Below are 25,809 nucleotides of genomic sequence, written 5' to 3' on the forward strand. Positions count from 1 at the left end.
GCTTTTACCTGGCTTACAGTCTGGGGGCAAAGAAAAATATCAAACCAGTATTTGGCCACACAGTTAACTGATTACAATTCTGATGTGTGTTTCAAAGAAGTGTAGTATCCTATGGGAGTATGTAATATGAGGATTTAACTTAGATGGAGGCAGGGGAAATGGTGTCTCATAATCCTTCCCAGAGTAAACAAAGTTTAAGTCAGGACTCAAAAAAGATAAATAGGAGTGATTTCAGCTGAGATCTAGTGGGTGAAGCAGGTCTAGAAGAGTGTCCCAAACAGAAGGAACATGATGACAAAGACCTTGACGCTCTGGCTAGTGGTCAAGAACAAGGATGAGAAAGCTAGACAGGGTCAAAATCATACAGGGTCTTGGTAGTCCTTGCTAAGGAATCTTTAAGTTTTCTTCCCAAGAATGATGAGACAGCATCAGAGGTTTTTGAGCAGAGGAATGGCATGATGTTATATCTTGTAAAAGGTCATTTTGGCTGTTGGCTGAAGACTAGGCTTCAGTGGGCAAGAAGGAAAATGAAAAGACCAGTGAGGAGCTTATTTGTAAATCCTTTGGGGGAGATGAGAAGTGACTCTGTATGGTGGCAGTAGAGAAGAAGACAGATTTGAGAGATAATTTGGAGGTAGGAGAGATCTGGTGGCTTGACTGTGAAGAGACAAGGGAAACCAGGCAAATGCCCAGGAGTCTCCCCCAGAGCAGTTGGGAGGGAGGAAGGTGACATGACAGGGACAGGGTCCCTGGAGGAAGAGCATGTCCATCAAAGGCACTTGGAGCTGATGATCCCACTTTCCCAAACCACTTCCTGCAAATGCTTCCTAGATGATTGAAATAAAACAGGGTTTCTGTGTTCCCTTCTGAACTATAACCATCTCAGGCCTTCACTTTATTTTGTATAAAGGCTAGTGCATCAGGGATGGAGGAGGAAGACCTCCATTGTGACAAAGAACCCGTCGTGGCTTTAGAGTTCTTAATTGAACCTAGGACATATTTGGAGTAATTAGAAACAAAGTTTATCATTATGCTGGCCACGAGCAGGCCTGTCCACACTCACTGTCAGTTCCTTTCCCTCCCTCTCTGTAGCCATCTTTCTTTCTTGTATTGAAGGAAAAAATGTTTCTGATATTAATTAAGTTACATGGCAATTTCCTCCCCCTAATTAAAGTGGAACCTTTTCACAGGACACTTTGAAGTGTGGCTCTGTGGATATAAGAAACTTTTCATCCTTCGCCAGAGCTCTGTAGTGTCTCTTCATATTGTTCACTTCAGTCAGAATAAAACTCTTTCTGATAATGAAGGGAAGAGCATTTAACTTTTTCCAGCTATCACACAGTCAAGTCAGCCTGGAGTGGGGTGTGGGGAGAGCCTGCTGGGGCCCTGGCCTGGGGCGGTGTAGGGGGCTTGAGCCGATGCTACGACTCAGGCGCACCTGGGAAGGGGTTGACTGGGGTGGCTGGATGGTGGGTGAGGGAGGCCGAAATGGGAATGGGGTAGGGGATGCCAGGAGCCACTTGGAGCGGGGAAGATTGGAAGAGCCGCAGCATCCTATCCCCGGGTGCCAGCTCAGCTTTGTCAGCAAGTTCTTGCTGTGAGCTTTGATGTTGCGGGGCCTTCTGCTCTGATTTCTAAGGGACAGTTTCTGGCTTTGTTTGGGCTCAGAGGACCCCCTGAGATGCCCAGACATGGGACAGTGACAATGACCTCCAGAGTAAACAGAGAAAGTGAGAAAATGGACTGAGGGTAACAGCAGAAGAAAAAATCAAGACAGGAAGGAGGGCTCAGTCCCTTACCCTGAAAGGACTTGCTCGCTCAGGGAGATATTTGTGACTTTTCACACCCCGGTGATTCCTCCACTTACTTTCCCTCCCTTCACCTTTTCCTGTCTCGAACCCCTCCAAATGCCCTCGAGGTGAGTGACGAAAAAGAAGGAGTCTTGTCCCCTCCCTGCCCAGAAACCAATTTCTTGTGAAAACACTCCAGGGAGGAAGCAGAGGCCACTGGTTTTTATCTGCGAATCTCACCGTGAGTGTTTTCCCTGTAGATATCGACAGCCAGTAAAATTCATATCACAGACGAAACCAGCAACAGCCCCCATGTGTCCACCGCCTCCCCGTCAAGATGCCACCAGTCCAGAGTGTCGGATGCTTCAATTGGATTATTGCTGTTTCCCAAGCTATCTCAAAGTGTCTCCCAAATAGCTTCAAAGCCACTGACAAAAACAAATGGGAGAGTCCGAGTGTCTCTTCAGGAGGCACATGAAGGAGATGGAGACTGACCACAGGTTTCCCTTTCATGGGTCCAGCTTTAGCAGCTGCTGGGCTCCTGTCTCGGGCCAAGGTGGCAGGAACAGGTCCCCAACAGGAAGTCTCGGCTGCCTGTGTGGCCTGCAAACACCACGAGGATGAGGACAAAGAGGAGGAGCTCTGCCTGCAGGAAATGGGTGCTGATGCCGGGTTGAAGAGAGGCACAGGAAGGGGAGGATGTGGTAGAAGGGTTCGGAAGGTCGTGGGGTTTTCCTGATGTCCTGCAGCTTCCTTTAGTAACTTTAATTCCGCTCCATATTGGTTCAGTGATTCCTGAATGCCAGGCGTTAAACAAGGTGGCAGGATGAAGGCAGAGTTCCAGCCCAGCAGGGAAGTGGCCCTCCGTACTGGTAACTCTAGTAGAAGGTGGTTGCCTCCTGTAAATGTAAGAGAAGAAAAAGAAACACGCTGTAAGAGGCTCAGGAAGGCAAACTTGATTCTGACTGAGGGCGATCTGATAAAAGCGTCATGGAGGTATGATTTCAGCTGCCTGGATTACATTTGGGCAGGTGGAAAGATGGCAAAAGAAGAAGTTCCAGACAGAGGGAGCTACAGAAGAAAGGTGCTGAGGAGTGGCAGGACTGTACTAGTGTGTTTGGGTACTTTAGGAAGGTATTGTTTGAGCCTAAGGGCGATCCAGGGGATGTGGTGTTGGGGGAGGAGAGTGATGAGGGGTGAGGCATTGCAGTGAGGAAGTGCAGCTGCGTGAGGCTTGCCTATCAGGCTGAGGAGCGTGGCTTTTCTTTTTTATATCATGGGAAGCCAGGGGAGACTTACAAGGTATGGAGTGATGGGATTAGTACTATATTTTAGAGAAATAATTCTGTTCCCTTTTGACACTTACTCCCTTATCCTTTATCTCTGCCACATGGCTTGCCACTGAGAAGGCTAGGAACATGTAAACACACTTTAATGTGGGGCTTGGGAGAAATTCTGAGCCATGGCACTAGCTTCCCCTACCTCCTGAACCTGGTCTCTACTCATCTGCAGCTTCCCTGTGGGTAAGTTCAGCTAGGCTCCAAGGGAGCAGGGCACAGAAGACAGAATTGCTTTTCCCAAGGACCCTTGGTTAAGTAAGCGCCATCTTCATCCCTGGCCATGCTGACTTTGATGAGGGATTATGATGATAAATCCATTAAATATACTAATGCCAAGGGATTTGCAGGAAAAGGGTGATGGGAGTTAGAGAGGGATGGGATTAATCTGAGAAGGCTTCCTGAAAGAGGTGGCCTTATGTTTGAGATCTCACAGGTAGTGGTAAAATGAGTCGGTGGGAGATAAAAGGGAAGGGCCATCCAGCAAGACGAATCATCAAAGCAGAGGATAGCAAATATGACTGGGGCAAGGGCACGGTGCGTTGGGGAGGAAGGCGAGATGGGAGGGTTGTAACAGGACTTGAAGGTGGAAATGCCAGTTTAGGGGGCCATTAATTCCGGGTAGTGGAAGTCTGTAGGGTGGTCTATAAATAATGGTCCATGTCAGCCCATTTTTTGGAGCCCTTCCTCCTTCACCTCCACCAGGAGTACAAGCAGACTCTTCTTATTTTGTTCCCATGGGGTACAGCTATGCAGGATGGATGACAGTAGACCCTCAACTGTTTCATTTGGAGTAGTCATCAAATCCTCCTGTAATTAGCAAGGGTGGGAAAGGTGCTCTGACCAGGGCAAGTGGCCCTGCTGAACTGAACAGTAGAAATTACGTATGTGCAGTCGTCCCTCAGTATCCGTGGTGGATTGGTTCCAGGACCTCCCACAGATATCAAAATCCATGGATGTTTTTGTTCTTCTTGTATACTTTAAATCATCTCTAGATTACTTCTAATACCTAATACAATGTAAATGCTATGTAAATAGCTGTTATCCTCTAATGTTTTGGGAATAATGGCAAGAAAAAGTCTGTACAGGTTCAGTATAGACACATTTTTAAAAATATTTTTGATCTGCAATTGGTTGAGTCCATGGATACCGAACCCACAGGTACAGAGAGCTGACTGTATATCTATTCTGCAAGGCAGCTAGGCCCTAGGCCTGAGTGATAACCTGTGCTCTTTCTATCTTGGCAATGAATCTGTGCTGCCCAGCTGAGAGGCAGGATTGGGTTTTAGATGCGCTCTAAATACTGGGAACTTACTCGGAGGCATGGCTTCATCAGAAAATCTTCTTTGAAAAGGCACCAAACTCCACCTGGAAGAATAGGTTAAGTAAATAAGTTGTTTAACTACTATTTTGTGCCTTATGCTTTTACAAAAGCCATCCATATACCATTTAGTGTTCACAGAACACTTATGAAGACTCCAGGAGAGATTTTATTACGCCCACTTTTACAGACAAGGAAACTGAAGCTCAGATAAGTAGTTTTTCCCAAATCCCACAGTTCCTAGTTGTAGAGCAAAGACTCAGGCCCTTTTCTTCTGAGGATAAGTCACGTGTATTTTCTGCCACAGACAGGGTCCTAAGGAAGATAAATTTCTCTTCATCAGGACGAGGTATGGTTCTTGAATCCAACACCTGATTCTTATTGCAGAGATTCCTAAGGGCTGGGTCTTTAGCACTGATGAAAGCCAGATTCCAGCTGCCAGCCATAGGAGATACCTGCAGGCGTTCCAGCCAACCCAGAGACCTAGAAAGAAAACCCAAGCATTCTTAACCTTTAAAAAGATCTTAGCCTGTGGACAGATAAATTAACTCCAGGGCTCTGGGGAGATTAAATCTTATTTTATGGTTTGCTTGTTAAAAACGCATAACTCCAAATCTCACCAGAGATTGCAATTAAGATAGCACGGGGCTAAAGCAATATGAGAGGTATTATTTACTCCTGGCTCCCTGCAAAGTCCAAAACGACAATGGGCTTTTCCATTTTGTAACCTGCAGTCGATCTGAAGCCACCTGCCTTTGTACCTAAAATGCTTTAGGACATGTGCTTCTCTCCCAGCATAGCTGCTACCACAGTTCTGTTATCCTTTGTGGTTGCCCAAAGTAACCATAAAAACCTAAAGTTAAAACAAAGTTTCCAGGGCGTTAATGTTCAAGAGACACCAAGAACATTTTCTACCATCTGCTTCTCTACTGTTCCCACCTGAGGGGCCCTTTCTCTGTGTTCTCCTTTGAATGCCTGACATGTACGAGCCCCAAATAGCTCCCTAATTTCTAGCAAAGACCCAGGAAAAGCCAGATCACCCCAGAGCCGACTGATCTTACTAAAATATGACCGAAAGAGCCATTACAACCCTTCTCAACCATTGCTATTAGAGATCACACATAGTGACTCAAATAAATTTTTTTCCTCCTCTGGAAGTTCTGTGAAAAGTTGGTTACTTTGTGTGCTCAAAGACAATTAGCAAGAACTGTTTAGATTTTCTTTCTGGGGTCCTCTTTACTCCTTGAGATTAATGGTTTGTTTTTCCATCTTCTGTGTGTATAGAGGAGATGCGTAATGAATTTATGAGCTCCTTTCTTTGAGAAATTTCATCTTAGGCACTGTGGTGTAGTGAGGGTCTTTCTCAAATTCATCTTTTGCACATGGAGCATTTGATTAATATTCAGATTCCTGACTCCATTCAAGAGTTGTTCAACCAAGTGATTCTTATAATCGGGTGAATTTGGAGATGCTGGTGTAGTGGAAAAAATGCTCTGCTGGGAGGTAGGATAACTGGGTTTTAGACTAACCTTTATTAGCTACTAACTGTTTGATCTTTATCTAGTTGCGGTGCCTTGCTAGTTGTTAAATGCCCCCTTGTAAAAGGAGAGGCAGCTATGATTAAGTGTGTCAGGCATGTTCTAATTGCTTTGTAAGCATAAACCCTACAAAGTAGCCTCGAGGTCACACAGCTAGTCAGAGGCAGGGCCAAGATTCAGACAGATTGGCTAGACTTATGAGCCCAGGCTTCTAACTACTATGCTATGCTACCTCTGTAGATAGGTTCTCTCAGCTCCAGTGTCCCACAAGTTTCTTGTAGCCAAAGAAAAGACCTCACACATTCTATGAGAAGGAGACCTTCCATTGCAACTTGCTCCATCTCTGTCCTGGGCTAATACCCCAGCTCCCAAATAACATAAAGACTCTGGACCAGCCCTGCATTTTTTTTTTCCTTTCCTGGTCATTATCTGGGGCTGATTTGGCCAAACTTCTAAGTCTGTTGCCTAGCAAGTCCCAGCACATCTGGAGTCCTGCTGTTGTCTCAATTGCACAGCTGTCTACGGCAAAGATGCAGTCATCAGAAAGCTGCTGCCCAGTGGAAATCCAGGGAGCAATCTTTATATGGATCAGCTCTTTATACCTTTGTGTGGATTTCGCGTCTCACTCACAAAGACAACGGAGCAAGCTAGCAGAGTTCATACTGAGATGTGAGTGGCTTTATAACCAGCATGAGGAAGATTTCCACAGAAAAACCTCTTCTTTCCTGGTGACAGACCTGAATTTTTGCTAAGGGGGGAAAAAAAGCTCTCTCTTCGAGAGCATTTATGTGGACCCAGGTGCTTTGAAATGGAGAAAAGCCAGAAGATTCCTCTGAGGCAAAGAGATACCGCCAAATAGTGCAGGCCCCAAATTTAGGTTTTTGTAGACCTGCACATTAAAAAGTTTCCAAAAGCTTAAGGAGGCAGAGCCAATTTGAAGCTTTTCTTTTATTTCATGCAACAGGGTAGAGGATATTGTTTTGGGGGTGGGGAAGATTGAAACCTGCAGTGAAAGTAAATGAAAAACCAAAATCTCTGCTGGAGGTATAGATAAAAACCAGAAAATAAAAAAGGAAGCAAAACTGACCAGTCTTATTTAGCTCCCCAAGGAGAGACGTGCTGCAGAAAAGAAGAAAGTGACAACAGTCTGCCCTGTGATCTCGTATTCTATTAATCAGGCCTCTCCGTAGCTGACACTCTCCCAGACAAAGGCCATTGATGTTCAAAATGGCGACACAGGCACTGTAGGGTCCTAAAGTGGCTTCTGCATCAACAAAGCCCAGTGAAATTACACTCAATGCTGAACTTCAGAATGTCAAACTTGGATGAGACCTTAGAAGTCTTCTGGTCCAACCCTCTCATTTTGCAGTTGAGGAAACTGAGGCCCAGAGGTCATGAGGCTGTTCATTGTAAAACTGGGAATGAGACCCCCAGCTTCTAGATTCTACCTGCTCTTTCCTTGACACCATGCTGACAACTCAAACTCAATTGTTATCATTATCTGAACATGAGTAATCTGTGAATAATAATAATGGGGTTACTTTTATTTGCCGTATTATTTGATGGAGTACAGCTCATCAATGGCTCAGTTAATTAATATATTAATTCTATTAGCAGTTTCCTCCCTCTGTGTATTGTGTGTGTCTTTAACAACACTGTGCTTCCAACGTGCTGCTCTCTTTCTATGAAGGCCAAAAAGTGATCCAGTGAATTGGGAGGATCATTCCCTCCCTCTCTGGGTATTGTCACTGGCCTAATTTATTAATTTTACCTCCCTCCCAGTTTAGAAACCTGGAGACAACCAGAGCTCTTCACATTAAGCTGTCAGTATTGTCATTCACATTTGTATCAATAATACTGAGCTCTGCCAACTTCCCTTAGTTTTAGGCCTAAATCCTATTTTATAATATAAATATCACACTCTAGGCAGGGCACCATAAAGCAATCATTGCACTTCCCAGGTGAGGTGAATTTCTTGGCCTCGACTCTTCAAGGCAGTACCTGAGATGTGCTCTAATCACTCAGAGACACTGGGACAGAAGATTATTATACTATTAGGTAGTATAGAAAAAAGAAGACACCTGTTCAACCAGCAGAGTGCCAAGTCCTTCCCTCCAGAGAGAATAATGAAGGTGGGCCTGGTTGTGAGTGTATGTTGTGGTGCTGTAGGAACCTGTAATAAGGGAACCTATGCTAGTTGAGAAGCCCAGGACGGTCCTCCTGAATTTGTACTGAGCTTTGAAATGTTCAAACACCCTTTCCCTGCATTGCGGTACTGAATCCCACAGCAGCAGTTTGTATTTTTATCTGGAAGTTAGATTATTGGATGATGTCCTCAGTAATGCGTTTTCAAATCTCTCATTGTACAGAGGAGGAAACTGAGGATTAGAGAGGAGAAGTAATTCAGTATTCAAAGAGCTGGTATTCAAATTCAGATCTTTCTACCCCCTCCACCTCACATGACTTAATATGGATTATCCCCACACCCCAGCAAATTAGGTCTGGCAAAAATGAGGTTCTGAGTTTCACTTTCTGACCGGACATTTGTTTGCTGACCTGACATTTGTTCCATTAATATCAGTAGAATGCCAGTGACATATAATGCACTGTGTCAGGCTGAGGAATACAGGTTGCTAAATTACTCTTTAAACTCAACGAATACTTTTTGGATAATTTTTAAACTTCCCTGGTTAGGAATTATTGTGGATTCCAGGTGGGCATCCAAAAAATATCTTTTAGGGAGAAAGTGGTAGAAGGGTTCAGAAGAAACACTCATATCATTGTTTCTAGTTTGCCTCATCCTGAGAGGGCTAATGCACTCTGCCCTTCAACCCACACCTACCCCTCACATCCAGCTGCCCCACACAGACAGCCACAGGTGGTCTGTCTTGGGAAGAGCCCCTCATGCAAGCCCCGCGCATGGTTCACAGTACCGTACAGTGGTGTACACATACAGCCTCACACACTGCTTGGCTGGTGCCATTCACCCACATTGCACTCTGGTCCATGACTTCCCTCCTCCAGGGCCCTGGTCTGGTGAGACTGCAATGTGGGAGTGGTGCACGTTGCCGGAGAGCCACAAACACCCCAGAACATCTGCCTGCCCCCAGGCTAACGTCCTGCTGCCACCCGCAGTTCCCCAGCCTCTTCTCCCTGCATACTCAGCAATCACTCCAACCTCTGTGTCACACTTTCCTGGAGCTCCCTCTGATGAGTTTATCAAGTTGAGAGATGACACTGTCAACAGGCTCACAAAAAAAAAAAAAAAAAAAAAAAGTGAAAAGAAAGGGAAAGTGGGGAAAAAAGCTCGGGAGCCTCCCTTGGTGCTGCAAGGACACCTTTCCACACTCCCAAGGTCATGCAGGCAGGCTGGGAGGGGCATCCTTATTCTTCCCCATCACTTGATTCTTAAGTGAGCCTCCTCCGTGGGTGCCTGGTGCAGCTCCCTCCTCTGTGGCATAGGGTAGGAACGGGGGAGCATCACGTTTCGGTAGGAGATTGCTTGGTAAGACAATGGCTGAGCTGATAATGCCAGCAAAGTCATGACACAAGGGACCTCTTACAATTCTAAGATCCAATCATCTTTAAAATATTACTGTCTAAGACGGATTTGAGCAGGGGCTATAGCAAACAATTGATCCCAGTATATTTACTGAGAGTGCAGGCACCCTGCTGAAATATTCATCTGGGCTGGGGAGTTGGAGAGAGGAGGGACTGAAAAGCATTAGACTGACCAATTTCTTTCTAAAAATCCTTTGAAAAATAAGTTTAATTAGGGAAATACAGATGCTACTATGTATGTATGTATGTATGTATCTATCTATCTATCTATCTATCTATCTATCTGAATCCTAGTCTTTATAAAAATTCCAAGAGTCAGCAAAATAGAAGACCTGCCTCGTTTCTCAAGCCTCTGCTCAACTCTGCCCATCCCTCTGCCCGTGTCCATCCCCCATTCGACTACTGAATATTGTTCGTTGGTTGCCTGGGACCTCTTTTCCTTGGGACTCGGCTCCTTCCCACTTTCTGAGTTTCCTCCTGCATCAGTGACTTTCCTGTCACCCCCTGGAGGATCTGTAGCCTCAATCCAGTCTGGAGGGATGTGGTCCAGCCCCAGGACATTCAGAGTAAGGGGCTAGGCTCTTGTATAATAATAAAGACCTTGGAAGTGGGAGGTGAGGTAGAGTATCGAGCAATTTATCCTGCACACATGTCTAACAGAACAACATCAGTCCCCTACCTCCCCCACCCATGGAAGCATCAATAACATCAATAGAGCTGCTGCCCCCAGCATTAGCCTTTCAACACGGCCATGAGAAGCAGGACAAAGAAACAGCCTCTTTCGTGGCAGAGCTGAGCTTATTGCTTGCAGTTAATGGGAGGGTAGAGGAGAGGACCAGCCCTGTGGAAGGCTGAGAAATTCCAGTCACTGACAAGAAGGGCCATGGTCAGAGGAGCCAAGTGGAGCCTCAGGCTGGACATGGGCCTGGGACCATTGCAGACACTGCTGGAGGAAGGGCACATGCCTGTGGCCCAAAGGAGCAACCAAACATCATCTCTGGGGAGATGGCCCCCAGAGAAAATCCTGTTCATATTCCCAGCAAGAAGGCCCACCAGTATCTCTCCAGTTAGAGGCGCGGGTTTCTTCATAAAGATATGGATGAGGATACTTGCATTCCCAATTTCATATTTGTTTTGGAGACACTGGCCAACTGGTCCCCGGAAACTGCCATGTGCTGCCTCTCGCGTCTCTCTGACTTTGTTCTTCCCTTTGCCTGGAATGCCTGGCTTTGGGAAAGATGCCTCTGCAGGCTTCTGGTTCAGGTCCATTGTCTGTGAAGCTTTGCCTGACCTTCTTTAGGGTGAGCTCTTTATCACCCCTTCTTGTGTTTCCATAGTACATTGTGTGGGTTTCTGCATCACGAATCAGCATATTAAATTAGAACTTTTCTTGCCGTCACTTCCTTCGATTGTCATCTACTTGAGGGCAGGGACCTTCTATTTTTACACCACTGGTTCCTTGTAAAGTGCCTAGCAAGTAGGTGGTGTTCAAAATCATGCCAAATAGACAGAGCAAGGCCTCTCGTTTTCCCTCATCTTTGCCAGTAAGAAATGTTTTCTTCTGTGCTAAATCAATTAAGCCATGAATCAACTCTGGGTCAATGAACAAAATATTAACTTGACAGACAGGAAAAATAAGTTCAAAAGATCTATTGTACATCGTGGTGACTATGGTTAACAACAATACATTGTATACTTGAAGATTGCTAAGAGAGTAGATTTTAAGTTTTCTTACCACAAAAAATAGCTATGTGAGGTAATGCATATGTTAATTAGCTTGGTTTAGCCATTCCATTTAGTACTCCCTTGGTATACATATATTGAAATACCATGTTTATACCATGACTATATATAACTTTTTATTTGTCCATTAAAAAGATATATAAAGCACATGTATAAAAATATGAACTCAAACCATATGAAATTAGTAATATTCAACTATTTTACACCTACAAAAATGGCTATTTCCTATGATTCAACCCACTCTCTAGCATAGACACTACACTTACAGAGGAAAGGAATAAAAGAAAACCAGCATTTATTGAACACAGCTTTGTACCAGGCACTTTATAAACATCATCTCATTCAGTTTAATCCTCATTTACTGATGGTCCAGGAGAAAAAAAATAAACATCAGAGAAACAAAATATCTAAATGCTGAGATGGGTGGTACAATGGAGCAGTGGGATGGGAAAAGAGGGTTAGTTGGCTCAGAAAGGCTTCACATCTGGGGGGCTTCAGTGAACCCTGAAGGGCTGGCCTCTTGAGGCAGCCTTGGTATAGAACCAGGCATCCCTCTCCTTTTTCCCACGACACACTCGCTCCACTTATCTCCATTATTACACTCCTCACATGACATCCTTGCTATTAATTTACTCATCTGTTTCAATATTCCCCTCTGGGTCAAGCCCTCAAAAGCAGGGGTTGCATCTTATTCATCTTTGTATTCCTCTGCCTGGAGCCACCTGGCAGGCATGCTGCTGTACTCAAATGTTTGCTGATGGACGAATTCAGAGAAGGCCATGCAGGGAATTCCCTACAATGAACTCAAGGACTTCTCTGAGTCAGATATGCACAAGCTCCTCAACTTCCCCACCAGGGGACTTACGCACTTACAATAAGGCCTGCTGCTCCCTGTGTCGTGATATCTTGCCCCTCGCTGTCTCTGAAGAGCCCCCTCTGGCATTAAAGCTCATCTTGACTCAGGAGTATAGGGCCTAATAGGGCTGAGCTAAGCAGTAAGGAGGACAAGACCCCAGAAAGGATTACAATTCCAAACAAGGGTCAATAGACACATTCTCTTTCCATTTCCTGTTTCTCTCTCTGGTTAGCATAGTTCCTAAATAAACCCTAATGTCAGACCCTACAGTTGTCCTTCTGTAAGAAGCCAAAGGTGCATTTGGGAAGATGCACACTATACTCATAATAACAGCTATCATTTACTTAGCACTCTAAGGTAGGTATTTCATCCCCATTTTATAGAAGGAGAAGTTACACACCTTGCTGAAGATTACAAGCTAAAATTCCAGGTGCCTCTGATTCTAAAACTCATACTCCCAATCACGAGGTTTTATCAGCACAAAACCCAGATTTTGGCTAGCCCCAATTTCCCAGAATGTCTGGAATTTGACATGTCTGTCCATAGTCTCTGGTGGCCTGAGCAGCAGTCAGGGCCAGAAGTGCACCCAGGAGTCCTCCCTGCTCCTCAACCATGGGGACAAGTCAGGCAGACATTTTAGCAATCTTGGTCCTGCACCAAGCCCAGCTTTGTGCCAGGTCTCGAAGCCTTTCATTCATCATCCTCTATGAGGAATTAAATCATTGGGGTTGATTTATGAAAAAAGGAAGGAGCCTTTGCCAACAGAGCCCATGCTGCTCCCTATGTCATGATATCTTCCCCCTCCCTGTCCCTGAAGAGTCCCCCCGGGATTAAAACTCATCTTGAATCTTAGACACTCACCAACTCATTGTAGATTTAAGCACATGCCCTCCTGACCTCTAGGATTGGGTGTTTTTTTTTCTTCTTAATCTTTAAGGAGGCGTATCTCCAAGGGGAAGGCAGAGAGAGTTTCACAAAGAGGAGATGGAGGTGGCAGAGAGAACAAACCCTGCATATGCTAAGAGCTCTATTCCACAATTTGAGTGACAGTGAAGACACCTCTTGTCAAATTACTGCTTCAGTCAAACACAGCTAACTCTCACCAAAGTTGACAACAGAATGATTCTGTTTAAAAGAAAAAAAAAGGGTGAGAGAAGGGTAGAACTGAACCTTGGGCTATTAACAGGGTTCCCATGTGTTCTTACGGACTCTTTAAAATGCTTTGCTATTGGTGGTTGTGGAAGAGAAAAGTCCACATTCTGTATATGCCCAAACTATTCTTTTAGTTGAAATAAGACCCCTCTGGGGAAGCTGCCATGAGGAAGCTGGGCCACCCAGGAGTTATGAAAAGCCAGTAGAAGTGGTACTCCCACCACAGTTGTCTCCTGGCCTCTTACCTAGTCACAGGGTGGGTACAGAGATCTCTGTGCCTCTGGACTGGTAGTTATAATTCAGGCAGAATAGCAGGTCATGCCCTTTCAAGATATCAGTGCTGATATGGCAGTGGAGAAACAAAAGCAGAGATTGAGTCAAGATCAGACCCTGGGGAGAGGAAGCACGTTACAAAAGCTAGTATGAATGAAAGAATGGATAAGGTAGGGTGAAAGTAAAACTGAAACAAAGACGGGAACAGCAGATGAGTTGCCACCAAGGGTGAACTGGAGAAACAGCAGTAGGAGAAGAAATTCACACTTGGTGCCAGGAGCCTGGGATGAAGAAGTAAAGATGCCGGGCGCGGTGGCTCATGCCTGTAATCCCAGCACTTTGGGAGGCTGAGGCAGGCGGATCACGAGGTCAGGAGATCGAGACCATCTGGCTAACACGGTGAAACCCCGTCTCTACTAAACAAAATACAAAAAATTAGCCGCGCGTGGTGGCGGGCGCCTGTAGTCACAGCTACTCTGGAGGCTGAGGCAAGAGAATGCCGTGAACCCGGGAGGCGGGGCTTGCAGTGAGCCGAGATTGCGCCACTGCACTCCAGCCTGGGCGACTGAACGAGACTCTGTCTCAAAAAAAAAAAAAAAAAAAAAAAAAAAAAAGAAAAAAAAAGAAATAACTAAGATACGTGCTGAGCAGCTCCATATGCAGGTACAGGATTGGGATATAATGGCTTTGTAAAGTTCCATGGGCTCCCTCCCCATAGGTGTGCCTTTGGCAGATTTAAAAAGGTGTACTCAGAGCCCCGTTCCACCAGGGAATGTGTCATTCAGCCCTTGGTGAAGCGGTTCTTGCCCTGTATTAAAATTTTTATCATAATGATTGCTGATGACTCTACCAGAGTTGTCTGCCTGGGTTTTACATTTGGCCTCCTGCAAACTCTTGTTTCTATATGCCCTTTAATCTGTGTCTTACTAGTCTGGACTCTGACTCCCCATCTATTCCTGACTTTACATTTTTGACTTGGTAACCTTAATTTCTAATTTCCTGCCTGTATTTATCTTTTAAGAACTCTCTGCTCCCAGCTACAAATCAGCTCTTTTAGATCTAGTGTCTTTCTGGTGATTCTTCTCTTACTGCTGCTCTGGGGCCAAAATGATCACTATAATCCTCAAGGGAAGTGGAAGCCATGTGATAACAGCCATCCACAGATGATATACCATTTCTATAAATCCAAGTTCACCAGTAAGTACTCATTATCTTACAATTATAGACACTTGGATTTGGGAGAGGCTTCAAAAATATCTAACTTGATGCTTCCCCCATTTGGTGTGCAAATCCTCTTATTATATCAATTATTTCAAAATAACAAGAGCTGCCATTGACTCTGCTAAACACTTTACGTATGTTATCTCATTTAGTCCTGACATCAGTTCTGTGAGGTAGATATTATTATTCTCATTTTATAGCTTAGAAAACAAAGTCTATGCTCTAACCACTAGCCTGCTTTGACACCACTTACTATTGGTTCTAAAGCTTCTGCTTGAATGTCTGCAGTAAAAAGGAACTTACAACCTCTTAGCATATCCTGCTTCACCTTTGCACAGCTGTGACTTTAAAAAGCACCTCTTTATGTTGAGCTGAAAACCCTCTTCTTATGATTTTTATCCATTGCCCTGGTTTTACACACTAGTGATACAGAACAGGTCCACATCCATCCATCACATGACAGTTCTCTAAATACCACGTCGTGCATGTTTCTCTTGAAATTTGCAAAACATCTCCAAGTTCAATTTTTCCTCCTATGTCTGCTTTAGATGATAGCTGATTGCTTCAATTTTCCTTCAGTTGTGGTACCTTGGATAGGGCCCCAATCATTGTATTGTAAATGCAAATTATATATTCTACTCTATTTTCTGTGTTACTACCACGTTTTTTTCTCTCCCATGCTAAATTTCACAGACTAAACAAAAGACATAGAAGACAAGGCCCTTGCCCACAAGTTCAAAATCTGTCATTTTCTTGGGTAAGAAACAGTAAGGCGGTATATTTAGTAAGCTATTTATTGTTTGAAACTGACTGTAGATATGATAGAAAATCCAGCGAGAGAGGGAGGGTTGTCTGGAGCCATCAGGGAAGGCTTTGTGAAGGGCTTGTGGCTTAACCTGGCCTTCTGTGGTGGGAAGCTTTGGGAAAAGCAGAGCAGAGAGGATTGGGTAGTAAACTGCAGGGATAAACTGCAAGTTGCATGTTGAAGGTAAAGCACAGAATATCTTCATATGGGTTGGAGAAATGAGGAGCAAAAGGCCAGATGGGGATGAGCATGGAGATGGGGAAATTTTGAAGAGAGAACTGAAGGATATATACATACGTGAACACAGAATCACTGAAAGAGAAGGATGTTATTTTAAGAGAATTTCGTTCAGCTCAGCCTTTCATATATCTCACCTTCACAGACTCAATATTTCTCTGCAGGGCACCTATGCTAATTTTTATCACCATTCCAATTTACTGTCTATTTCAATCAGAGTCGGTTTCTTTGGCTTTACCTTTGCCTGAATCCCACTTTACCTGGCAAGTGCTATAGTCCTACACATAGTCTCATCATTTCCTCCTGGGATTATTGCTCTGAGATACCTGCCTGTCTCCTGCCTCAGCTCCTTCCCGTGATCCCCCCATACATGTGCCAGACAAAGCACAAATCTAATTTAGCACTTCATGCTGAGTCTCCCCGTCGGCTCTCCATCATCTTCAGAACAAAGTTCACACTTCCTGTCCACTTCCCCAGCCTCATTTCCAGCCACTTCTCCTATGAACTCTATGCTCAGCAGTTACCAAAAACTTTTCAGTTGCTTCATCAGACCATATTCTCTTTCACTTCTTGGCTCTCATTCTACATGAAGCACCCTTCCCCCTGCTTGTTCATATTGCAATAATATTTTTCAAGATTCAGCTTAGTGTGGCCTCTGGGGACATTTAGTTGGCCCAACCATGATGAATTAGGTGCCCTTTCACTTCCAGATCATCCTGTGGCATGTCCTGAGTGCTCAGTATACTGGGTGTGAATGTGTACCTACCACACCAGGCAAGAAGCAATAGAAACCAACTAGACTATCTTATCTTTATTGCAAAGCTATCAGAGACTTTCAGAATCCAAGCTGGAGAACCAGCCTTGAAAAATAAACAGGTATCAGATGAAACATAGAAGTTTGGCTGCAGGGACCACAGTAAAGGCCGTGCTGTAGGTGCAATCTGTCTATTCTGTGTGCAGCTACTAGGGAGGAATTTGACCTCCAAATGTTCCTACCCTAGAATAGGAAATTCTCATTCATGGGGAATCTTTAAATTAGGGGATCTTTGTGTTCTATTCTTCCCAAGTCTTCTGCCTTCTTAGTTTACATAATTAAAGTCTTCCTTCAGGCAGGGTGATGGATGAATTGCACCCCCCCCCACCCCTTCCTGAGGAGTAACTCATTCTCAGCTGTGAACCATGAAAGCTCAGGAAGCAAATTAACTGCTTTGGAACTATCCTTCCAACTCACAGAGTAGTTCAGAGAAAGCTTAATGGGAACCTGTCAGAGTAAACAACAAGATAATGCCTAAAAAAACAATTTCCAGCATTTTATGGCTAATAATAATTGCTCACTTAAGTGTTCTGAAGCTTTAATTGGGTAGGTCTGTAATCAATGGTAGTTTTTGCCCTAAGGTAGGAGAAGGCTGAGTGACAGAGATAAATAGCATGCCTCTGTATATTGACAATCCTGGGAGGTGAAGGAAGCAAGAGAAAGCCTTCCCAGTTTGCAAGTGGATGGAGAAGGGACTTGAAGGAAGGCTGGATCTAGACTTTGCAGGTGAGCACAGGGAAAGACTCTAGGAATTTCAGAGATGGGATTCATTTATCAGTGGGGATTGGCTATCCTCCTGAGTTCAGCTTCCCTATTCCTCAACTGGTTTCCCAGTCAGCTCTCCAAGGCTTGGCTCAAAGCAGATCTCTTTCGGGGTTATGGGGTTTTGACTTTCCAAAATAATCCTAACACAATAGGATCCTGCCTGTACAACTTCATTTGGTCCTTGAATGCATGATACCCAGTTTCCAACTTTGGATTAACTCTTTATTCATCTCTCCCTGTCTGTTTAGTCCCTGTTGCCCATCCTTGCTTTGGTATTCTGATAATAGCATTCACATCCTGGAGAGACTCCACCCTGCAGGGACATGAGTTCATGTCCACTCATCCGTTGGCATTCAACACAACCCCTGAGGGAAACCACTCTTTTCCAGTTAGGATGGTGCCCTTGCTGGCAAATTGTTCTATCTCTGGCCACCACGTGCCTGTGCATGTCTTACATTCAACTTAGGGTATAAGACTGCAATGATAGCACCTAAAGCTGCTCAGCCAGCTTAGGACCAAACCCTGGAATTCACTAATGAGTTTTCAAAAGGGGCTAGGGCCATATCTTCTCCCCAGGGATAGGTTCACCGTGGGTAGAGGAGGAAGTTGCTTATATGGTATGGTTTGCCTGGTACCAGGCAGATCCACCCTATCCCCAAACAGCTCTCTCACACTCCTATTCAGTACCTAGAATTCCTCCATCAGCCATAGGAATCTGTGGTGTTGTAGGAGAAAGGACATAAGATTTGGATTTAAAAGATACACCATCTTTGATGCCTTGTTCTGTCCAATCTGTTTGCTGGGCAGATTCTCAAGCTTTCTGAGCCCCAGTTTATTGTAGGAAGCAAATAAAAATAACATAAAAGCTTTTTACATTTAAAAAAATTTATTTTAGATTCAGGGTGTACATGTAGAGATTTGTTACACTGATATATTGCATAATGGTGGGATCTGGGCTTGTAGTATAAATCTTAAAGCTCTGTTCACATATTAATTATTGTTGCTCTTTATTCAGTCCTTGAAGACTTTTTTATCTTCCAAAACCAAGTTTTAATTTCAAATATCCATGGGGGGAGTAAACTTTTATGTATTATAGCTAAAACCTTGGAGCTTAGAAACTGAAAATAAGTATCAGAGAAAGACCTAGAGTGATAGCCTTAGACACATTTAGAAGCTACTGAGATAAGGTGGTTAACTGTTTCCTCTGAAATTCCAAAAAGTCTCTTGCGACCCCCTTTCTGTGTCCAATATGTAACAATAGTAAACCAAAGGCACAGTGAATCACCCACTTGAATACAATTTCTGTTGATTTACTTATCTAGCAAATATCCCACAAGAACCTAATGAGTGCCAGGCTTTCTGCTGCTTTCTGGGAATGCAAAGATGAACACATTCCTGGTCCCTACCTTCACAGACCAGTCTATAGGCAGAAACAGACATGTAACAAGCCAATCCCAACATAGAGTGATGAATGAGTGCTCAGATGAGCAAAGTGCTGTGTGAGATGTGTACCATTGGAATTGCTGGAGGAAGGCTAAGAGCTGGTGAGCAGGTTAGGCAGAGCACTGGTGGGAAAGGAGTTAAAGTTTTCCAGGCAGATGGAAGAGTATGGTGAGTCTGCAGGGGACTGAAATATGATTTGTTTGGAAAATTTTAAAAAGTTCAGTATAGATGAAGCACAGAAAGCTGGAGATGTAAACGGAATCTGTGTTAATAGGGATCTGTGTGCCACAATAAGAAAGTTGGCCTTTAGGCAGGAAGCAATGGGTCATGGAAAGGTTTCCTGTAGGAGACTGGTATTCAGTATCGCATGACTCACGGTGTATTAAAATAAATCTTGATGTGACTGATCTCCCTCCTCACCCAACTAGGCTATGGGTTCCATGGGAGCTGGATAATGTCACATTAATCACTATATCCCAAGTGCCTAGCATACAGCAGACAGTGTCCCTCTTCTTAACTTCCTGGAACTGCTCTTGAAATAAACTGACATGAAATTAGAAAGGTGAAATGAGACTTTAGTGGAAACCAGGAGGTGGCCTACCTTGTCTCTTTTAGCTGACAGCCCACCTTCTTCTATTTTCTCTCCTTCTGGGCCCACAGCCCAGGAGAACAGCCTCAGACTTCTCAAGGAGATGCTTAAATAAGGATTAGTAAGGTAGCTTCCGCTAGGTCACGAGGTCCTCAGTTCACAGCAGGCATTTTGGCACCCCTCCCTCCTGTATTTATGGCACGTGGAGCTCCTCAGGCTCAGCACCCTTTCCCTCCAAGCTCACACTCATTCTCAACACATGTCGTCTCAGCAGAGCTTCCCTGGCAGCTACCATCTATTAACCAGAGTTTGCTCTTGAGATGAAATCTATTTGCCGTGCCAGAGCTAAATGAATTCCATGAACCTTTCAAGTGAGCCATGAGACAGGGAAGACATTTCATTCCAGCAACTTTATTAGATGGTGTCCGTGAACTTTGGGATGAATCATGCTTATATTATAATACTGTGGTTGAAGACTTTCATACTAAAACAATCTTCATGTGAAGTTCTGAGGCCCACATCCTTGAGCAGCTAGTGTCAGAACTAGACAAGTCACTTAAAGTAATTGCTTCTGGGCCAAGGCTCAGATCTCCTCTTTGATATCTGAAACAGTCAATATTTTGTCTGTCTGTGTAGACACCATGGTTAAACTGAGAAACAATCTAAACTGAAGTTAAATTGGCTATCACACTGCAATTGTGCCCAGATCCTTCTATTTCTTTAGGTCTTGCTTCTGCTTATATTTCCCTTATTTATATATATCTAAAAGAGAATACTGCTCTAACATACATTTGTGTTTTAATAAAAACCTATTTCACTAGGAAAATGTCAAGTAATATTTGAATCTTGTGTATTTAGCTCTGAGATGTTTAATGATAAATGGCAGCACAAAAACCCCAAAATTTCTGCCACCAACAGGTAACAGTTACCTGAATTGCAGCTACTGTTCCCAGGAAAATTGGACCAACTTTTAATGACCTGCCTTGCAGTCTTCATCTCTCTCTTTGGGCTCCTCCCTCCCTCTTTCTTTCTTTCTTTATTCCCTTCCCTTCTTCCCTTCCCCTCCCCCTTTCTTCTTTCCAGAGTCTTGCTCTGCCACCCAGGCTGGAGTGCAGCGATCTTAGCTCACTGCAACCTCTGCCTCCAGGGTTCAAGTGATTCTTCTGCCTCAGCCTCCTAAGTAGCTGGGATTACAGGCACCATGCCTGGCTAATTTTTGTATTTTTAGTACAGACGGGGTTTCACCATGTTGGTCAGGCTGGTCTTGAACTCCTGACCTCGTGATCCTCCCGCCTTGGCCTCCCAAAGTGCTGGGATTACAGGTGTGAGCCACTGCACCCGGCTGGGACTCTTTCTTTTTCTGCCTTTTGCTACTTTTCATAGTTAATAAACTATATCTCTTTCATGGCTCTCCAGTTTGCCCCGTCTCTGTGTATAAGTTTCTTTGTGTTGCTCTAGCCTTTGTTAACATTTCATCTAGTCCCTTGATCTTCCTGTCTTGACTGTGTCCATCTCTTTAAGTCTGTACCTTCCTAGGCCTGGGTTCTGTCTGCACCTCCTGGCTGCCCCTCCCTCAAAGGTGGAGAGCCATGAAAGCTGCTCCACGCGCTTTCTCCACACTGTCGTATTGCAGGCGTTGGACTCCTTGCCGCTCTCACTAGAAGTAGCTTTTGCCTTTTGTTGCCAAATCAGAATGTTCTCAGCAGTGAAAATGTGGCTTATGAAAGCAAGTGCCTTGCAATTAAATAAATGGGTAATTTCAGTGTTTTTATTTTTATTTTTCTACCCAAGGATTTCCTTAGTAACAGGAGGGAACACATAATAGTTCTTTAATTCCTATTGATAGAGAAGAGAAAATAAGTTAGTCTATCTTTAGGTTTTATTTGGGTATTTGTGATAATTAATAAGAAGAAAAGGAAACATCTGTCCTACAAATGGAGAAGATGAGAGGGAATGAAGCAAAAAAAAAAAAAAAAATTGGCGGCATCAGTTAAGACTGCTGGGAAAAGACAAGGTTGGCAAAAATGCTGGCTGACTTATCGTTTGGAGAAGAGTTAAGGAAAATAAAAGAGTTTCATCAAATATATCAGAGAATGGAGTGGTCCTGAGGAGGCAGGCCCACAGAGAAATGAGATGGTGATAAAGTGTGACCATCATAAACCAGTGGACACTTTGAGGTGAGAGGGAGCCAAGGAGGAAACAGAGAGATTCCAAATCAAGACAAAGCAGCAGTCAGCCCGACAAGGAGACCCCCTGGGTGGGAAGGAGACTCGCCAATGTGTTCTGTGCACTGCTTACAATCATTCTTCCAGGCCTGTGAGGCAGAAGTGGGAGAGCAGAGGCTGCACCCATGTAAACAGCAACAAGGAAGTGTGAGGCAAGCCTCAGTGCCAGAGCGTCAACAGAGGAATCTGCGGCCAGAGGGAGCATCTATACACATTGAGAGGACAAAGGGATCTGGAATGACAAGCCCAGAGAGTTCATCTCATGACAGGCAATGTTGACAGCTCCCCTCCCTCCCTCCCTTCCTTCCTTTCTCCCACCATCTCACCCTCCCTCCCTTTCTTCCTTCCTTTCCTCTTTCTCTTTATCCTTCCTTCTCTCTGTACTCCCTCCCTCCCATCTTCATTCGTTTTCTCTCCTTCTTCCTCTGTCTCCCTCCTCCCTTCCCCCGTCTTTCTTTCTAGGTAGTGTTTCTAAGGAAATATAACACAAGCTTCTTGGTCTGTGACTTCCGGCTATTTGGATCCAATGCAATTGTGCCTAGATCCTTCTATTTCTTTCGAACATTCTTCCAAATGTTCGTAGATTTAAAATTATTTTCATTGGTCCTACTTATGGGAACAATTCTTATTAGTTCACAGCAGTACAGAACAAACAGCATCTTTACCCCCAAAATTGCAAGCTTCTTGGATGAGCTGACATTTGGGAATAAGGGGTTAACCAATCTAAAAATAATTAAACCTCACATGCACATAATATAATTTTTCTTACTCAAAATGCCTTCACAATGTCTCAACATCACTGAGATGTTGGAGCAGATATTTTGTTTCTTCTAAAGCTACGCTACAATAAAATGTGAGGTAGACAGCGAAGGTTAGACCCTTGACATTCTTTGATTATTCAAACTGTTTATTAAACTGATTTTTTGCTTTTCCTGTAAAGTGCCTTTTGAGTCCTATTTTATGCTGTTGTTAGCAGTGAAGTTTCTACCTAGCAAGATATCTGCAAACCTCATACCTAGTAAGACGTAGAGTGTTGAATTTGTTAAATATTTATCTTTCATATTCTAGCATTATATTTACTTTCCAGAGATAGTGTGATGTCATGAATAAATACTGACATTGGAATCAGAACTCCCAAGTTCAAGTTCAAAGCCCACCAATTTTACTTACTGTGTAATCTTGGACAAATTGTGTAATCTCTCTGGGTCTGTTTATAACACTGTTTAAAAGAAGATTAAGATACCCACCTCACAGGATTTCCGTGGGGATTAAATTTGACTAATGCAAAATCCTGTGTCTAGAATGTAATAAATGCTCAATAAACAAGTATCATTGTTGCCACTGTTACAGCATTCAACACAGCTTTATAACCTATTAAGTTCTAAACTAGGAAAATTACTGATTAGTATGTGAAATTATAAGAAACTATTTTGTACCTCTTGGGATCTCCTTTATTTGCAAATGAGAGAAACCCAGCTAAATGACTTTTATTCATTCAACAAACACTGAGCACTTCTCTTTGCCAGAAGCTATTCTAGGTGCTGAGGTTAACAGTAGTGAAAACACAAAGTCCCTTGTTTTATGGTGCTTACATTCTAGTAGAAAGAGACAAAATATAGAGAAAAAAGAGAAAGAGAATATCAGATTGTGATGAGATACTTAACCTAGTATATAGAGTGTTACTAAAGAATCAGAGATAACTTAGATTTAGGGTAGAGAGAAGTCTTCTCTGAGGCATTGGAATGATGAAAAGCAACCAGTCGTGCAAACATTCTGGGCAGAGATGAGCAAATGCAAGGCCTTAAGGCAGAGAGAAAATTTGACAGTTTCAAGGAAAGAAGACTTAATTAAGGAAGAAGATGAGTTGGAGAGATGGACAGGAGCCAGATCATAGAGTCTTATAGACCATGATAAGAAGCCTGGATTTTATTAATTATTGTAAAAGCAATTGTAGAAAGTTAAGCATAGGAATGGCATTATCTCATTCAGATTCTTAAAAGAGTGCCCTATGTGCTGCGTGGAGTTGGAGAATATGTTATAGGTTGTCAAGAGTAAAAGCAAGGAGACCAGTTAGGAAGCCGTTGTGATAGACCAGGATGTGAAAAAAAGGAGAAGAAAAGGAGTAGGCAGATGCGAGATTAATTTTAGAGGTAGAACCAGCAGGATTTGTTGATAGATTGGATGTTGGAGGTGCAAAATCGGGACGAGTCAGTTTTCTGGACTGAACCATTGAAATATGCAATTGGTGGTACTATTTACTGAGATGGGAAAGACCAGGTAGGGGGTGGGGGCAGAGAGGAGAGGAGAGGGATGGGTGTTGTGTTGGACAAGTCAGATCAAAATGACTACCAGACAGCGGAGAGGCATTGTTGATCAGGCAGCCAGATCTATGGGTGTAGAGGTAAGGGCTACACTTATAAATTTACAAGCCATCAACATAAGTGGTATTTAAAACCACGAGACTAGATGAGATCACCAAGAGAGTGAATAGATAAAGACAAGAAAATGGTTTGGGACTGAACCTTGGGGATGCCAAGATTTAGAAGTCATTTAGAAGAGGATGATCCTGGAATAAAAGGCAATTCATTAGCCCAATAAACAACCCAGTTTTGGCAAGAGTGGGTCTGACCTCAGGGACAACAACACTCAGGGTCTACAGTGCCGTTGGAGTGCTGCCGTCTTTCTTTGCCACTCTGGGTTCTCCCTCACTCTCTCTCCCCCTCAATCTTTTAACTCAGTCTAATTCCATCTGTAGTCTTCATTACAGAATTTTTCTATTTGAAGGAAACATAGCCACAAGCAGCTCTGAATTTCATCTTAGAAAAAGAAAAAGTCTTCCTCCCAACTTAAGTGTGAAATATCCTACAGAAGGTCACTGATTTGTCCGGGTTTGGGTCACAAGCCCATCCTTGGAACCAATCGCAGGCCAGAAGAACAGAATAACACAGTTGGTTGGCCCAGCCTGGTTATGTGTTTCCTGGGGTCTAGCGTGGACTTTCTTATTAGAGGAAAATAGCACACTTGCAGTTGCTGATGGAATCACTGAGCTAGACAGTCTTTTATTATTTTTTAATAATTATTTTTTCTTTGTTCGCTGCATATCAACACTTGTGATAGGCAGCCTTTTGAAATTTGAGTCTAATTCCTAATTGTAAACTTGATGTGTCTGTCTGTATCTCCAAATACAGTATGACATGACATGATGCCGTGGGTTTTAGTTCTTCCTCTTGTTTAATATCTTTAATCAAGTTTAAATAAATACACTTTCTCTTATCTAAAGTTGAGATTGATGTACTCAACAATTATACTGGAAAGTAAAATGAGTCATGGAAACAAAAAAGATAATTTAAAAAAACCCAGAGAATTAGGTTCTTCTGCAGACATGAAACCATCTGATTCCAGGGTCGATGTGTTTACAGAGATGCCATGGTGAAGCAGGGCCTGCAGGTCCCCAGGGTCTTAGATCAGCATCTCTCAAGGAAGATCAGATGACTGCTTCTCCACCAACCTGTCTACTCAGCGCTCTCCTGCCTGTAATAGGCTCAGCCAAGGCCAGAGGCAGGGGCCACACGGCCTTTGTCAATTGTTCTGTACACTCAGTAATTGCCTTTTTGATTCCGGCCTGGGCCTGTTCCCATTGGTTTTTCCCCTGTGCAGAAAAAATAATGAAAGAATTTATTTCTAAACCTACACACTTCAGGGGACTAAGAAAAACTGACAACCCAAACTTACTAACTAAAAAATGAGGATGTGGATAGCACATTTTATAAGAGTGACAGTTGGCCTATTTAAGATGCACACTTCAGTCGCTGTATTAGTCTGTTCTGGTGGCTATAACAAGATACCTTAGACTGGGTAACTTATAAACAGCAGAAGTTTATTTCTCACAGTTCTGGAGGCTGAGAAGCCTGAGACCAAGGCACTGGTGGTATCTGGTGAGGGTTCTTTTCCTCATAGATGGTGCCTTATAGCTGGGTCATTAAAAGGCAGAAGAGGCAAACAAACTCCCTCAGGTCTCTCTCTCTCTCTCTCTCTCTTTTTTTTTTTTTTTTTTTTTTTTTGAGATGGAGTCTCACTCTGTTGCCAGGCTGGAGCACAGTGGCACTATCTGGGTTCACTGCAACCTCCATCTCCTGGGT

General features: G+C 43.6%; 1 protein-coding gene and 1 long non-coding RNA gene across 2 annotated transcripts in view; one reads left to right on the forward strand and one right to left on the reverse strand.

Annotated features, from left to right (window-relative positions):
- LOC134759429 (uncharacterized) overlaps positions 1-25,809 on the forward strand; it is a 48,566-nt gene that overhangs the window by 12,727 nt on the left and 10,030 nt on the right. The gene's annotated exons all lie outside the window — the stretch shown is intronic.
- Positions 829-4,489, reverse strand: LOC129048780 (uncharacterized). Its single transcript, XM_054525129.1, has 2 exons — positions 4,443-4,489; positions 829-2,689 (listed from the first exon to the last, which is right to left on the reverse strand). Exons 1-2 carry the CDS (start codon positions 4,450-4,452, stop codon positions 2,076-2,078), a joined length of 624 nt encoding a protein of 207 aa, XP_054381104.1. The 5' UTR covers positions 4,453-4,489; the 3' UTR covers positions 829-2,075.

This window comes from Pongo abelii, chromosome 9, assembly GCF_028885655.2.
Source record: "Pongo abelii isolate AG06213 chromosome 9, NHGRI_mPonAbe1-v2.0_pri, whole genome shotgun sequence".
Lineage (NCBI taxonomy): Eukaryota > Metazoa > Chordata > Mammalia > Primates > Hominidae > Pongo > Pongo abelii.